The sequence below is a fragment of the Octopus sinensis genome, unplaced genomic scaffold (genome assembly GCF_006345805.1).
Source record: "Octopus sinensis unplaced genomic scaffold, ASM634580v1 Contig15837, whole genome shotgun sequence".
NCBI classification, from domain to species: domain Eukaryota; kingdom Metazoa; phylum Mollusca; class Cephalopoda; order Octopoda; family Octopodidae; genus Octopus; species Octopus sinensis.
Window position 1 is genome coordinate 4,005 of NW_021833945.1, and position 17,875 is coordinate 21,879.

The 17,875-nt window shown below is 37.1% G+C and overlaps 1 protein-coding gene across 1 annotated transcript in view; it reads right to left on the reverse strand.

Annotated features, from left to right (window-relative positions):
* Window positions 1–307: 307 nt before the first annotated feature.
* The window catches only part of LOC115230586 (PDZ domain-containing protein 8-like), a gene marked incomplete at its 5' end in the record, with an annotated part of 47,853 nt that continues 30,285 nt past the window's right edge, over window positions 308–17,875 (reverse strand). Inside the window, 4 exons of the mRNA XM_029800727.2 lie at window positions 308–771; window positions 3,356–3,528; window positions 5,751–5,845; window positions 7,410–7,482. Of these exons, the coding sequence (XP_029656587.2) occupies window positions 323–771; window positions 3,356–3,528; window positions 5,751–5,845; window positions 7,410–7,482 (790 nt within the window). The remainder of the gene's footprint in view (window positions 772–3,355; window positions 3,529–5,750; window positions 5,846–7,409; window positions 7,483–17,875) is intronic.

Genomic DNA, 17,875 nt, shown 5'->3' on the forward strand with positions numbered 1-17,875 from the left:
TTTATGCAGAGAACTGGAAACAAACAATGTTGTATGAATAAGTCTTTTGTTTACAAAGATCATGTAACATGTCAAGAAAATCATAGGCTAACTCAAGTCATTCGATAGCCCGGTCTGACCATTGATTCTCAAAGTCAAAAGAAAATATGTAGTAGGACTTTTAATTCTCCAAAACAAAACTGAGCTGGCATGAACTCAGGGTTTAATTATACTAGCCTTCAAGAACATCTCATTATGCCCCATTCACAATTAAAATGATTTCATTAACAATTCTATTTTTTTTTATTCATTATCAACCCATTTTTTTGTTTTTTTTATTTATTCATTCTAACTTCCATTTAAACAAAAATCTTTCAGATTGAAACATTGAGATATTAAAAATATTTTTCATACTTATTCTTTTGCTGTTACCGAACTGACTAAATTTCCTATATGATAACGCTTCTGTATAGGTTATGTTGATTTTAAAACCTACTAAATTCTCGCTATGTATTGTGTTTTCTTTTTGTTTTTTTGATTTCAGTGAATATACCTTAACAATAACCTCATGGGGTTGCAGTGTAGGGGAGGCATTCTGGGTGAGGAGCACCTGCAACGATGTTGAAGAACGTGTTCGTGGCAGACCAGCTGCTGTGGCATGAAGTTTGCTAGGATCGGCATCGACAGAAGACTGCGTCTCAGGAAGGGATTTTTTCCGTCGCATCTTGGGGCTGTGGTTTGGTGCCATCAGACACTTATGTTCAGGAGGTGGACTTGTTCTGCTGTTTCTACCTGTAAAATATAAATTTTTTTAAATGTATAAGTTTTATTAAAGATGCTTATTTTTTTTTTTTTTTCAGATTATTATCTTTATAATTAGAATGTATACTGCAACAAATCTCCTTTTTTACTTCTGTATTCTACAGATAACACTGTATCAAAATTTAAATTCTTTTCTTTTTTTATATTTGGTCAGAGAATGTAATTTTCTCTTTGCTTCTCATATCTAGAAATCAAAAGAAATGACTGCTATTCCCTTCAAACCTTACTTTCGTGACCTAGACATCAATGTTTTGAAACTGACCTATTTTCCATTACATTTCAAACAGATTCAGAACCAAGTTGCTGAAGCAGAAATATCGTTATAGAAGATATTTTGCTCAATACCACAGATTTGTTTGTCAGTTGCTTGACCTTAACCATTTGAGCATGTCCCTTAGAGGTTGACAATATGTGCATCTCTGATCATGAGCAGGAATATTGGGGGAACATCATAGCCATGTGTTGAGGTGGATTCTTTGGAGTTTGAATAAATGTAACAAAAGCAAAGTTTGAAGGAAATATTAACCATTTTTCATACTTTCTCAGGGTTAGCAAATAGGAAATAACACTTGTTACCCAAGGACAAAAATCATGTTACACAGTGTAAGCAATCCTGTATTTTTTAATCATTTTCTCATTCCATACATAAATTGGTGTGGTTGTTCCTGTTTTCACATTATGGGGAGGTGGGGGTTTGCTTCAGAATCACATCCGTTTACAAGTTCTTCTTAAGAATCTCTACGTTTGTAACAAGACCCCAGAGTGTCAACAAATCTGTGATTATTTTGCAGACTGTCTTTCTAGTTGTGGTGTGACTATAAGCTATGGATGCTCTAATATTCAGAGTCATAAAACGAAATCATTTTCATTCCTCGATACTTCTCTCACCAGCAACTAAAACTATTATTTACTTCTCCAAATTATCTTCCCTTTCCTCCTTATTTTGAAATCTCTACTAATGAGATTTTGTCTTCAATTCAGTGTTAAAAGATGATGGTTTAAATATTTCTGTTCATGGATTCAGTTTCTGATATGTGACATTTACATTAACCAAGGATGATAACTGGGTAGATATGATAAACAATTTATGAGAATAGAAGATTAGAAAGCAATGAAGAATGCCATCATCAACAGCAGCGGTTCTCAAATGGGATCCATATGGACCCAGACCCTGGTGGTTCATATAAGATTTTGTTGGGGTCTACAGATGTAAAATAGTAAATTGGGGGCCCACAGTAATTTTTCAGGGGTCATGAAAAGCTTGTGCTTCAGACCAGTAAAGTTTATCTGCAATAAATTGGTTGTGCATCTACAAAATACAAACTGTTTAATACAATTTTTTTTATTCTGTTGTGTCTGGGGAGAGTCATTTTCTTTTTGGTGCTTATTATGTAACACTCACTGGTAAAATTTCCACTTATTATTTTTATTTTCCTAAAATTTTCGTTGCATCTTGCAACCTTTCAATACTTATTGAAAAGTTTGCAAGATGCAACGAAAATTTTAGGAAAATAAAAATAAGAAAACGTGGAAATTTTACCGGTGAGTGTTACATAATAAGGCACAAAAAGAAATGACTCTCCCCAGAACACAGAATATGCTTCAACACACGAACTCATATAAAGAATCTTGCAAACCAAATCTAAAAATGAAATTTTTTTTTTTATACCATTCCTAATAATATTTGATTATAAAAATGTAATAGGATCTTTTAAACATCAACTGGCTATGGGGGTCCACCCAAGTAAAATAGGAATTAAATGAGTCCATAAGTAAAAAATGGTTTGAGAACCCCTGACCTACAGCATATAATGGCATGAGTTGTTGGAAATGACAACAAATAGGTTATTTGTATCTTAAAGATATGATACATGTTGAATTATGCATTTATGTTCAGTGTTAAATCCATGGCCTTCAATAGACAAACCCCATGCAAAGTAGAAGATAAAGTGTTGCAACAGAAGAATGAAGAGACGTAAATTCTGTGTTTCAGAAATGCAAAGTGTACTGCAAAGAGATCTAGGATTCCTTGGAACTGTTTGAAGCTATTTGGTTAATTCCTGGATTTTAAATATGGTAGTCAAATACACCCAAGGAACATCTTCAGGTACCAAAATGGGTAAATAATAATAACAGCAATAACACAAGTAAATAAATAAATAAATAAATAAATGGTAAATTGGGTGCAATATGAAGGAGTCTCTATGCAGTCACTCAACCTGCTAAAAGTAGCTGCAATATCTCCCTCAAATCAGACCCTTAAATCTTAAAAAGGAAATAACATGTTGGAAAAAGTAGCTGTGAACACACTAAAAAATGAGATATTCACAACTAGAATGCATTTGATCATAAGGTCTAGTGGATCAAGGCTGACCAGGGGTTAAAGAACAATAATAATTAATCTTCACTAGTTGCAAATTAGCAACTCTGTCAAAGTAATTAAGCAACTTTTTTTTTAAATATAATTTTTTTTAATTTACATTTATCATTAAAAAAATTATATATTAAAGGAGAAATAAATAATTCCATTTTTTTAAACTAAAATGAAAATTACCCAGATTTTTCTTTCCAGTTGGTGCAGAATCTTTTCGGAATTTACTAAGTAAACCACCAGTTCTTGATGGAATGTCTTTTTCCTCTTGGACTTTATTTTTCTGATTCTCAGATTGCTGTGTTGTCATTGGTTTCCAGGGTTCATCAGGAATGGCTCTGTTTCTTGGCCCCTCTCTGAATGAAACAAAATATATGAATATGAATATATATATATATAATAAATATTAGGGAATAAATCCAAACTTACAGGGAAAAATCAGATTTAGGATTGAATCCAATTTTATAGTAAAATATATTATATTAAATTAGAGACAAAACCACTATTACGCAAATCATACAATGAAAAACTTAAGCCAATACATAAGATTATTAATTTATATTATTTAAATATATAACAAAATTATTAAAAAATATAATTAATATAACACTACGATTGTTTCATGGCTGTTAATTTCTTTAAATTTTCGAGTTACAGTCATTCATCAGGTGGTTTGGCGAGGTTTAAACCTTGCCAAGATAAATATTTAAACCACCTGATGAATGACTGTAACTCGAAAATTTAAAGAAATTAACAGCCATGAAACGATCGTAGTGATATATTAATATATTTTTTGATAATTTTGTTATATATTTAAATATAAATTAAATAATCTTATGTATTGGCTTAAGTTTTTCATTGTATGATTTGCCTAATAGTGGTTTTGTCTCTAATTTAATATAATATATATATATATATATATATATATATATTATATATATATATATAGGCATAGGAGTGGCTGTGTGTAAATAGCTTGCTTACCAACCACATGGTTCCAGGTTCAGTCCCACTGTGTGTCACCTTAGGCGAGTGTCTTCTACTATAGCCTTGGGCCAACCAAAGTCTTGTGAGTGGATTTGGTAGATGGGACTGAAAGAAGCCTGTCATATTTATGTGTGTGTGTGTGTGTCTGTCTGTCTCCCCGCAATTGCTTGACAACCGATGCTGGTGCGTTTTCGTCCCTATAACTTAGTGGTTCGGCAAAAGGGACCAATTGAATAAGTACTAGGCTTACAAAGAATAAGTCCTGGGGTCAGTTGTTCGAGTAAAGGTGGTGCACTAGCATGCCACAGTCAAATGACTGAAACAAGTAAAAGGATTTTTTAAAAATATATATATATATATATATATATATAATATATATATATATATATATAATCATCATTTAACATCCATTTCTCATGCTGGATGTTTGGCAGAAGCTGGCAAGGTAGAGGATTGTGCCAAGCTTTGTCTACTCTGTGTGTGTGTGTGTGTGTGTGTGTTTGTTTACTTCCAATTTTCAATGTTAACAAGGATTAGAGAAATATATTATTGAAGCAGTGTTTCACAGCAGGGTCCCCGTCATTAACCTTGATCTGTTTATCAAATAAAGGATTTCTTCTTCCTCACATTTTTGAAAGCACAAACCCAGTGAATGGTTAGTTAAGAGGGGAAATGGACATTATCATTGTCACTGCTTGTAAACTCAGCAATTTTTGAAGAAGCATAAATGTAAACAAAAACACAGATACATATATGCACATGTGATAAGCTTCTTTTAGCTTTTATCTATGAAATTATAGTATATGATTCATTCTCAAGGATTTGGTGTGTTGAGGGCTTAAGTAGAAGAGACTTACCCTTGGTACTTCTGCACAGCAGAATTGAAAGTGAAAATATATGACTAGGAAACAATCTTAACTACACAGCCAAATATACTGAACATGGCTGGATTCTACATGTTAAAGGGGCAAGAAAGGGATGGAGAACTGTGTAGATTTTTTTTTCTTTCAGAAATTTGGAAGTCACGGTTAAGTGACAAGAAACAGTGGTAAGAATCCTTCAAAAAGGCCCAAACTTATCAGTTTGATTTTGAATACAAGTCGGTTGTAAGCTCTATGATTTAAACACAGGAAAGCGTTTTACAGGCAGACTAAATTATATGTTTATCAAACATGTGGTATATGACTGATTCAATTGTTTTTGCATAGGTTTTTAGGTTTTTCTCATTTTATTTTTAGAATTGGTGAAGTACCAGACAAAATTTAATTTGTTCCACCTCTTAAGATTTGATTTCGAATCTTGTTGTGGTATATTCTGCCCTTTGTTCTTCCAAGGATTAGTAAAATAAGTTTCAGTGACATACTAATGTCAGTATTTTGCCATTTAATAAATTAACAGTACATAATCTCTAAATTTCTATTATTTTGCCTTTTTTCTTTTTCTTCAAGTATGGTTTTCATTTCCAGGTGTTGTTATTAAGTTAGGCATGCCCTGGACCAGAAATTACCAAAAATCTAGCCAGGTTATCTAAGCTGTTGATTTAATTTCTTTCAAAATTATTATTGTGTAAAACATTAAAATGTTTACCTACCGTGTGCACAATGTTTTCTCTTGGCACTTGTCTGTACATTTCTTGTGTACAATCATTCCACAAACATTACATTTAAATCCTCTTCCCATCCATATCTGCAAAAATAGTAACAAAAGAAACAAATTAAAAAAAGAGAAAAACAAATAAAAAATAGTAATAATCATTAAAAAATTTTTTTCAAAATAGGTGCAAGAATTGTTCCGTAGTTAAAATGTTCATTTTGCAACCACATGGTTTTAAGTTCCTTCTACTATAGTCCTGGTTCATCCAATGCCATATGAGTGGATTTGGTAGACAGAAACTGTGTGAAAGCTTGGAAGCCAGGTTGAGCCATTGCCTCAGAACATTGAGAGGTTACAGTTCCAGTGCTACAGACATATTAGAATGTGACAGGAAAGGATCAAAAGACAAATTCTTCAGGCTGAACCAACCAGCAGGAGACTTAGGAGTAGACTAAGAATATGATGGTTAGATAATAATCCATAGTTTCAGTTGGTCATGCTTGAGAATCCATCCAACAGGAAAGTCTCATTACGGTTGCTTTTGATAGAATACTTTGGAGAAGATGCTTGATGACTTTCCTTCCATGAACCTCCCAGAAGCAGAGAAGATGGATGTGTGTGTGTGTGTGTGTTTGACCCTTTCCCCTACTGCTTGACAGCCAGTGTTAGTTTGTTTACACCCTTCTAACTTAGTGGTTTGGCAAAAAAGACTGACAGAATAAATACCATACTTAGGCGGCAAGCTGGCAGAAACGTTAGCACGCCGGGCGAAAAGCTTAGCGGTATTTCGTCTGCTGTTACGTTCTGAGTTCAAATTCGACCTCGGCAGAATTTGAACTCAAAACGTAGAGGCAGACGAAATACCTATTTCTTTACTACCCACAAGGGGCTAAACACAGCGGGGACAAACAAGGACAGATAAACGGATTAAGTCGATTACATCGACCCCAGTGCATAACTGGTACTTAATTTATCAACCCTGAAAGGATGAAAGGCAAAGTCGACCTCGGCAGAATTTGAACTCAGAACGTAGAGGCGGACGAAATACCACTAAGCATTTCGCCTGGTGTGCTAACGTTTCTGCCAGCTCGCTGCCTTAGAACTTATGATGGAATTCAGTCAGTTACAATGACGAGGGTTCCAGTTTATCTGATCAACAGAATAGCATGCTTGTGAAAGGAAAGTGCAAGTGGCTGAGTACTCCACAGACATGTGTACCCTTAACATAGTTCTTAGGGAGATTCAGTGTGACACAGATTATGACAAGGTTGGGCCTTTGAAATATAGGTTCTACTCATTTTTGCCAGCTGAGTGGACTGGAATAATGTGAAATAAAGCGTCTTGCTCAAGGACACAATGCATCACCAGGAATTGAACTTGCAACCTTACAATCATGAGCCAAATGCCTTCACCACTAAGCCATGCACCTTCACAGAACTTATGGCAGCACACATTAAAATCCTGTGTTTATTTGGATGATATATAAGAAGAGGAGGAAGAAATTATACAAGGAAAATAAAACAAATAATGAAAGAGTAAGAAAAAAAATTAAATATAATGAGCTATAAAAGACAGGATGGTCATGACTGGAATGCTATGGTGAAAATAAATAAATAAATGAAATTTGAAGAGGGAGGAAAAAGAGATGTGGACTTACCTTTCTTGCACAAAAGACACAACAGTAGGAAGCAGATTGGTATGGTGTACAGTTGACAACAAATTTGTGGTTTCTTTTGAAATTCCAGATTTTCAAAAAAAAAAAAAGACAATACATATAATATATTTATATATCTAAACATACTTATATATCTTTATATATATCTGAACACCTACATATATACACAAAAATGTACCAAGTATATATTCTGTTTTGCAGGTATCTTAGCCCTAAGATTAAGAATACCATTACAATGTATATATATGAATGTGTGTGTGTGTGTATATATATATATATATATATATATATATATATATAGAGAGAGAGAGAGAGAGAGAGAGAGAGAGAGAGTATAAAATATATTTATTTCAAGCTGACAGCCATATAACAATGATCATTTCATGGATGATTTGACTGAGGTCTGGTGAACCAGATGGCTGTACCAGGCTCCAGTCTGATCTGGCAGTGTTTCTACAGCTGGATGCCCTTCCTAACACCAACCACTCTGAGAGTGTAGCGGGTGCTTGTAGCCTGATCCATTAAAGGAGGTTTTTTTCTTGAGTACCATCAGATTAATTAAACCCACATACTGTGCATGATACATACATACATACATACATACATACATATATATAGGTGAGAAAAAATAAATTCAAAAAGAACAATTCAAACTTTTTGAAGAATCTAAAAAGCAAGAAAAAATAATCTCTATATATATAAACAGCAAAATGTCTGTGTGTGTGTGTGTGTGTGCATGTCCTTTATACAAATCCACAATTTTTCAGTTAGAGGGCTCGCACTTTCTATGGTCATTCAAAACCATCCAAGGGCGGTCGTGCACATCTTTACATTTCCCCAGTCACCCCGCAATGCCATTTAAAAAAAAATCGACAGAAGTGACTTTTTTGTGAATTTTCTATCCAAAACCCAATCAAAATGCCCAAAACTTGATACGCCAATTGAATGCCAGCTAACTGTATGTGATTGGTCGGAGATTTGGACAGTACTCGCGTGTATGTGCGCACGCACGCAGCTGTATGTGCATGCACTGGCACTATAGTGCTAGTTTCCAATAAAAAAATTCATCGTATTCATAAAAATCAGTCAGAGCAAGTATTAAGAATATGAAAATAACAATTGAAAAAATTTGTTATAGGTATAAAGATATTGAATCAATTTAAATATAGCTTTGTTATTTAGCTAGAAGCTTCTTGTAATATATTTTTTTCGTTTTCAATATAAATATGTATATATCTGACTCTCTATGGCTTTTTCTGTTAGTGAACATGTTTATATCTGCTAGACACATGTGTTTTTGTTTACATTATGTTTCATCTCGATCATTTACTATTTTTTAAATCGCTCTGTCTGGCCCCCGTGTTGGTGGCACGTAAAAGCACCATCCGTTCGTGTCCGTTACCAGCCTCACCTGGCCCCGTGCCGGTAGCACCATCCGTTCGTGGCTGTTTGCCAGCTCTGTCTGGCACCTGTGCGGGTGGCACGTAAAAAGCACCCACTACACTCACGGAGTGGTTGGCGTTAGGAAGGGCATCCAGCCGTAGAAACACTACCAGATCTGACTGGGCCTGATGAAGCCTTTCAGCTTCACAGACCCCAGTTGAACCGTCCAACCCATGCTAGCATGGAGAACGGACGCTAAATGATGATGATGATGATATCCGTTAGACTTTTTTTAAGTTATAGTTTTTTGCACAAATAGACTTGCATATACATTGATATGTCTTTCTTTTTCAATTCTCTTATTATTTTTCCCTTTTACAACTTGTTTGTAGATATCCGGTTTAATTTTTCCCTATTACCCCATCTGTTTTTTTCCTTTATTGAATTTTATTAATAACCTTTTTGATGTTCTTCCTAAAAATTCTTCACACTGATGAGAATAACAATGCGTAACCTTAATTATAATTATTATCATTATTATTTTTTCTTAAATATTTGTATTATCTTTTGAAACATGTGTATGTATTGAATTCAATTTTGTAATAAATTCAATTTTGATTTTAACATATTTTCTTCATTTTTATTCTTGTTTATGGTATCTTTATACCTATAACAAATTTTTTCAATTATACACACACACACACACACACACACACACACACAAAGAGATGAATAAAACAGGCTGTAATTTATTAGAACCTGTTTCCCCCTCTTGTATATATTTATATATCAGTTTTATACTCACTAATGGAGTTCTACACCTATATCCAGCTCAAGGAATAACCCTGCTGTATGATGGCATATGGTAGCCAATAACAGCACAAGAGCTTTTGAATGCACAATACAAGGTTATTACCCAGATAATATTGAATGTGTGTGAGTGTGTACTGTTGATGTCATGAGAATTTATAAACTTTCAAATGAACATGAAAAAAATTCTTTATTGGAACAGTGATATTGAAGCACATAAGGCTATGAATAATAGCATGTAAATATTTGGTTGAAAAACCCTTTTGCATGCAAAAAGTCGAAGGCTACTCATTGGATGTGAGTTCATGTCTGCTGTTTCAGTCCCACAGACAGTCTTTGATATCTTTTATCAAAAAGGGTTTTCGACCTAATACTCACATGCTATTATTTATGCTTCGAGAGCCACTGTTCCATGCACACACAAGCACGCATGCATGCATGCACACACATACACACACAGAGTAGCATAGTATATATTCCTTTACTACCCACAAGGGGCTAAACATAGAGGACAAACAAGGACAGACAGACGGATTAAGTCGATTACATCAACCCCAGTGCATAACTGGTACTTAATTTATCAACCCCCGAAAGGATGAAAGGCAAAGTCGACCTCAGCGCAATTTGCACCCAGAATGAAACGGCAGACGAAATACGGCTACGCATTTCGACCGCCGCTAACGTTTCTGCCAGCTCGCTGCCTTTCACACACAGTAGTATAGTATAATGCAAGGTAGTCTGCATATCCTCCATAACAAAATACCTGTTCCTGTCCCCTTTGTGTCACACTTTAACCTCTCAACATATACTCTTTACTCTTATTTGTTTCAGTCATTTGACTGCGGCCATGCTGGAACACCGCCTTTAGTCGAGCAAATCGCCCCCGGGACCTATTCTTTGTAAGCCCAGTACTTATTCTATCGGTCTCTTTTGCCGAGCCGCTAAGTGGCGGGGATGTAAACACACCAGCATCGGTTGTCAAGCAATGTTAGGGGGACAAACACAGACACACAACACATACATACACACACATATACATATATATATATACATATATACGACAGGCTTCTTTCAGTTTCCGTCTACCAAATCCACTCACAAGGCATTGGTCGGCCTGGGACTATAGCAGAAGACACTTGCCCAAGATGCCACGCAGTGGGACTGAACCCGGAACCATGTGGTTGGTTAGCAAGCTACTTACCACACAGCCACTCCTGTGCTTATATATCACAAAGCCATCTACATCTCAGTCAAGGTGGTTGGTGGAGGGGGGGGGGGCTATTGTTGCAAAGTTACATAGCAACCTTACTGGTGTTAATGCCACACACAAAAAAAAATGCAATAAAAAAAAAAAGCACCCAGTACATTCTGGGAGAGCATTTAGCTATAGAATTCAAACCAAAGCTGTCGACTGACATGGATTCTTGTCAAACCATCCAACCAGCATGGAAGATGGACATTAGATGATGATGATGTTGATGATATCGTTGTTTACTGTCCACTTTTCTATGCTTGCATATCTAAGAATTTGTTAAGACAGGTTTTCTGCAGCTGGATGCCCTTCCTGTTGTCAACCCTCATCTGTTTCTAAGTAGTTAATATTTCCTTATGACCACACAGAAGACTGGAAATGAAGGACATTGGTTACACTGATCATATGATGTCAAGGCAAAAACACAGACAGACAGACAGAGACAGACACACAGAAACAGACACAAAGACAGACAGAGAGAAACAGAGACAGACAGAGAGAAACAGAGACAGACACAGAGAGAGAGATAGAGTCAGACAGAGACAGACAGACACACAAACAGACACAAAGACAGACAGGCAGAAACAGACACAGACAGAGAGAAATAGAGACAGACAGAGAGAGACAGAGACAGACACACAGACAGACAAACAGAAACAAACAGACACAGAGACAGACAGAGACAGACACACAGGAACAAACAGACACAGAGACAGACAGAAACAAACAACAGACACAGAGACAGACAGACACAGATAGACAGACAGACACAGATAGACAGACAGACACAGATAGACAGACAGACAAACAGAAACAAACAGACGCAGAGACAGACAGACACACAGACAGACACAGATAGACAGACAGACAAACAGAAACAAACAGACACAGAGACAGACAGACACAGACAGACAGACAGACACAGATAGACAGACAGACACAGATAGACAGACAGACACAGATAGACAGACAGACACAGATAGACAGACAGACATAGATAGACAGACAAACAGAAACAAACAGACACAGAGACAGACAGACACAGAGACAGACAGAAACAAACAGACACAGAGACAGACAGAGACAGACACACACACACAGAGACAAAGACAGACAGACAGACATAGATTGACATATACCATCAGCACATTTATTGTATTTTCATCTGATTCAATGTGTACAAATTGTCTCTACAATACAGCAACATGCAACATGTTCACTCTCCAGTGTGGTCAAATCCTAAACTAACAAGGATTGATAGATTAATATTTTGCTTGTGGTAGACCTGCTTTAAATTGTAAGGACCTAATCTGTTGACTTGTTTTGCACCACCATCTAGTCTTCGGGGTTATTTAAAGGGGTCAACAACTACAATGGAAGCATTTAGACTAGGTCCCCAGACAGAAGATAATATATTTTGGAGCACTGGTTCTCCTTGAACCAATGAGGATACTTGTCCATGGTCATGTAACCTAGTAAAAAGTAACAGCCAAATCTATCTGCAAAAAAAAAAAAAATGGCCATAGTGCATAACATAATTCTAGAATGAAGGATTGCAGTTGGAATGTTTGAATCATTGATTTGCTTAATTGCTGCTCCCCTAGAGTTAAAACAAGAATAAAAGTTGTGGCTTTTTCCTTGCTGTTTTTCCTCCCAACAAAGGCCTTAATAAAGAATATAATTGTTGCTCTTCTTCCTTTCACTAAGTCCCACTCTCAGCTACACACACATACACACACAAACACATGCTACTCATTCAAATATTCATTCCTTTTCTTGATGAGAATCATACAAGAAAAAGGGATTCGTTTGTAATCTTCTTCAGCATCCTCATCATCATCATTTAGCGTCCGTTTTCCATGCTAGCATGGGTTGGACAGTTTAACTGGGGTCTGTGAAGCCGGAAGGCTTCATCAGGCCCAGTCAGATTTGGCAGTGTTTCTACAGTTGGATGCCCTTCCTAACGCCAACCACTCCGCGAGTGTAGTGGGTGTTTTTTACGTGCCACCTGCACAGGTGCCAGACAGAGCCGGCACAACGGCCACGAACAGATGGTGCTTTTACGTGTCACCAGCACAGGGCCAGGCGATGCTGGCAACGGACACGAACGGATGGTGCTTTTACGTGCCACCGACACGGGGTCAGACAGAGCTGGCAAACAGCCATGAACGGACGGTGCTTTTACGTGTATATTGAACATAAAATCTCCTGAATTATTTGTTCATTTCATATTTTGCATTTTGTTACTAACAGATTTCCAAAAGGCTACACATGGGTTCACTGAATTAACAACAGCAAGAATAACAAGGAAGAGTCTGCAGAACCTAGATAGTTGTTCTGTCTAGGTTCTTTCAGTTTCTGTCTATCAAGTGTTAGTTTTAAACTTGCTAAATCTACACTCACCTAATCTCAAAGTTTTTAGAAGTAAATACTAACATTTCCTCTTTCTATGTCTATGTAGGTGACTGTACGGGCTTTTTTGACTAAATTTTATTGTTATTGCCCATTTACTTTCATGATTTTTTGTCTTAACTTTTCCACACTTTTTCATTTTGCTCAAACCAATGTTTCAATTTCAAAAAGGTTTTTTAATACTTGCATGGTAAACTTATGCTTGTCTTATTTCCTTCCATTTTCTCCACCCACTATTTCAGGGAAAGTTCCTCAGGCACCTCCTCATGGTCTTATCACAAGCATCCATCATTACACTCTCCTGCTGTTTTCTCAAGCATGGTCAACTGAGATTGTGGATATTATCCAAACATTTTGTTCCGGGGCTACCCCTAGGTCTCCTGCCGGTAATTCTTTTCTGTGACATTTTAATCATGTATCTGTAGTACCAGTGCTGTGGCTCCTCTCAATGCAGAGAGAAGTTCCAGCTTGACCTGGAGATGTCTTGTAATGTCACTCAATAGATCATTCAGAGGAACTCCATTTTGGCCAATTGTATTTGAAATTGTATTCTGTCAGTCATTACCCAGCATTCATGACTACGTTGGGGATTGGCATAAAAACCAAATTGATGGCTTTCTGAGGATCAAAAGCTGGATCTAGCACACTACTGAGCCAATATCTGCAATTCTAGCATCCAGTTCAGCTTCAAAAGCTTCTCATCACTTGTGAATACAGCCCTGAGATTCTTAAACTTCTCCACTTGTCTCAGTGATGTTCCACTAACATGCAGAGGGTAATGGGAAGACTTTCTTTAGAGATCCAATGTCTCAAACTTCACAACACTGGATGCTGGAGATCATCTTCTAATGAGTCAAATAATACCACAGCATTTGCAAATATCAGCCAACCAGCCCTGCACCCACTGATTATGATGCCATTTCTACAAAGCCTGCACAATCCAATTAATAAAAATTATGAAAAGGAGGGGAGACAATATACACCCCTGCTAAAATCCAAAACCTGTGCTGAAAGGTTTCAACTTAGCACCAATTACTTTTCCTATATAAAAATTTTAAAATTTCATTCCTATATACTTACCTTTATTTTCTCTCATATTTCGAGCCTTGTATTGAAACACTTCAACCATGTTTCTACCTTAAAAGATTATCTCTCTAGAAAGATGTTCATGCTTCACTCACAAATATCTTACATCCCATCTATTCCTGATTATCATTATAGGTACAGGAGTTGCTATATAGTAAGAAGTTATAAGGCAGCAAGCTGGCAGAAACATTAGTGCGTCAGGCGAAGTGCGTAGCCGTATTTCGTCTGCCATTGCTTTCTGAGTTCAAATTCCGCCAAGGTCGACTTTGCCTTTCATCCTTTCAGGGTCGATAAATTAAGTACCAGTTTTACACTGGGGTCAATGTAATCGACTTAATCCCTTTGTCTGTCCTTGTTTGTCCCCTCTATGTTAGCCCCTTGTGGGCAGTAAAGAAATATATATAGTAAGAAGTTCCAGGTTCAGTCCCACATGTTAGTTAGGTAACATTGAGTAGGTACCTTCTCCTATAGCCTCAGACTGGCCAAAGCCTTGAGTGGATTTGGCAGCCAAAAAGAGAAAGAAGACAGTCATGCTTGGCTGTGTGGTTAGAAGCATGCTTCCCAACCACATGGTTCTATGTTCAGTCCCACTGCATGGCACCTTGAGCAAGTGTAATATAGCCCCAGGCTGACCAAAGCCTTGTGAGTGGATTTGGTAGATGGAAACTTAAAGATGCCAAACGTATGCGTGTGTGATCCTCACTACCATTTGAGAACTGATGCTGGTGCATTTATGTCCAGGTAACTTAGCGGTTCAGCAAAAGAGAACGATAGAATAAGTACCAAACTTAAAAGACAAAAAAAAAGTACTAGGGCTGATTCATTCAAAAAATAATTCTTCAAGGCAGTGCTCCAGAATGGCTACAGTCTAATGACCAAAACTAGTCACACACGTAGAAGTTGTAACTGATTGTGACACATGTGAACATTCATCTCTATATATATAAACGGCAAAATGTCTATCTGTCTGTGTGTGTGTGTCCTTTATACAAATCCACAATTTTTCAGTTAGAGGGCTCGCACTTTCTATGGTCATTCAAAACCATCCAAGGGTGGTCGTGCACATCTTTACATTTCCCCAGTCACCCAGCAAAGCCATTAAAAAATCAATAGAAGTGACTTTTTTGTGAATTTTCTATCCAAAACCCAATCAAATTGCCCGAAACTTGATACGCCAATTGAATGCCAGCTAGCTGTATGTGATTGGTCGGAGATTTGGACAGTACTCGCGTTTATGTGCGCACGCACGCAGCTGTACATGCATGCACTACCACTATCTTACAAGAACATGTCTGGCCACAAGAAGGAAATATTACCTGGCTTGGACACAGGTGAGGGCAGGTGACAAGAAGTGACTCTGGCCATAAAAAATTTGCTTCAAACTACATCCATCCTGTGCAAGCATGAAAAAGTGGACATTAAATGATGATGATAATAATAAACAAATGTTCAACCATCTGCTCCCAGGTTCAATCTTAGTGCACAGCACCTTGATCAAGAGTCTATTACTGTGTCCTCTTTGTAAGTGTAATATGGTAATTGGAAATTGTGCCAGAATTCATATCGTGTATATGAACATTTCTCAACTTTGTTATCCTTGTGTAACTCAAAATAAATTACATTTCAAGGAACCAAAAAAAAAAATTATATACCATACCTTTCTCATAGTTCACATGGTAAATATCACACACATACACACACATGTATGTATGTATAAGGTTGTTATATATTTTTTGATAACAAAATAGGTTATATAGGATGATGTCTATATTACAATATCACAATATGATGTGCATGTATAGTGATATTACAATTATGAAATTAGCCTTAGCTTATCTCACACTTTCTCGTGGAACTCCTAGGAACCTTTTGCAGAACCCTAGGGTTCTGGGCAACTCTGGTTGAGAAATGCTGGTATACAATATATCTAAGAGGTCATGTGGTTAAAAAGCTTACTTTGCAACCTTATGGTTTCAGGTTCAGTCCCACAATATAGCACCTTGGATAACTGTCTTCTGCTATAGCTCCAAGACAACCAATGCCTTATGAGTGAATTTGATAAAAGGAAACTATATAGAAGCCTGTTGTGTGTGTGTATGTGTTGGTTTGTTTACAAGTCTGTAACTTATCAGTTTGACAAAGGAGACCTATAAAAGTACCAGACTTGAAAAAAATAAGTACTAGAAGGCAATTTGTTTCGATAAACCTTTCTAGATGGTGCCCCTGCTGGGCCACTGTCCAATGACTAAAAGAAGATGGAGAATAAAAAAAAATACTACTTACATCATTCCCTAACCTTCATCAAAACAACCATCACACACCTGCAAATTAGTCAGTATATGCCAAACCCTAAGCAATTCCCTGAATAGTGATCTGTAGAGCATCTTCCAATAGCAAGAAACTTCAAATACTAAACATTTCAATAAAACATCATCACAAACCCTTTAATCAACAGCGGCACACAACAACATCTCCCATTATCACTACAAATGTTAGGCCACACTATCATCAATGATTTCTCTCGAAACATTCGAGCGAGGTCGTCGCCAGTGCCGCTGGACTGGCTCCTGTGCAGGTGGCACGTAAAAAGCACCATTTGGGTGTGGCCGTTGCCAATACCTATTTCTTTATTACCCACAAGGGGCTAAACAGAGGGGACAAACAAGGACAGACATAGGTATTAAGTCGATTATATCGACCCCAGTGCGTAACTGGTACTTAATTTATCGACCCCGAAAGGATGAAAGGCAAAGTCGACCTCGGCGGAATTTGAACTCACAACGTAACGCAGACGAAATACTGCTAAGCATTTCACCCGGCGTGCTAATGTTTCTGCCAGCTCACCGCCAATACCACCATACTGGCCCTCATGCCGGTGGCACGTAAAAGCACCCACTACACTCTCAGAGTGGTTGGCATTAGGAAGGGCATCCAGCTGTAGAAACTCTGCCAGATCAGATTGGAGTCTGGTTTGCCAGACCTCAGTCAAATCGTCCAACCCATGCTAGCATGGGTAAGCGGACGTTAAATGATGATGATGATGAAAAGCACATACATAACACTGAGCATTTAAACTGGACAAATCCAGTCCAAATATTGTTTTATGCTCACACTGGTCAGATCTGGCTTCTCACACCTACCTTACAATGGTCATTCCAAAGATAATTACATCATTGAAAACTCAAAGCTATGAGATAATGTGTAAGTAATTCAAAACAATGAGAATAAATTACATTTAACAGAGTAATCTGAATACACACTTTGGGATAGTGTTGTCTATAGCAGCTCATCTTGCCATCGATTGTCGAGCATTACAAAGGATTCGCTGACCAAGTCCACTGATGATTACCAGAGTAGATATAGACTGGGTTTGGAGCCGGTGATAAATATGCTAGTTAACCCATAGCTGGAACCCTAACAGATGCTACTATTCAGGGTCAGAGCAGAGAACAAAAGTGACTAAGAGGTTTTTCCACACACCTCAAAACCCAAGAACTCCCATGCA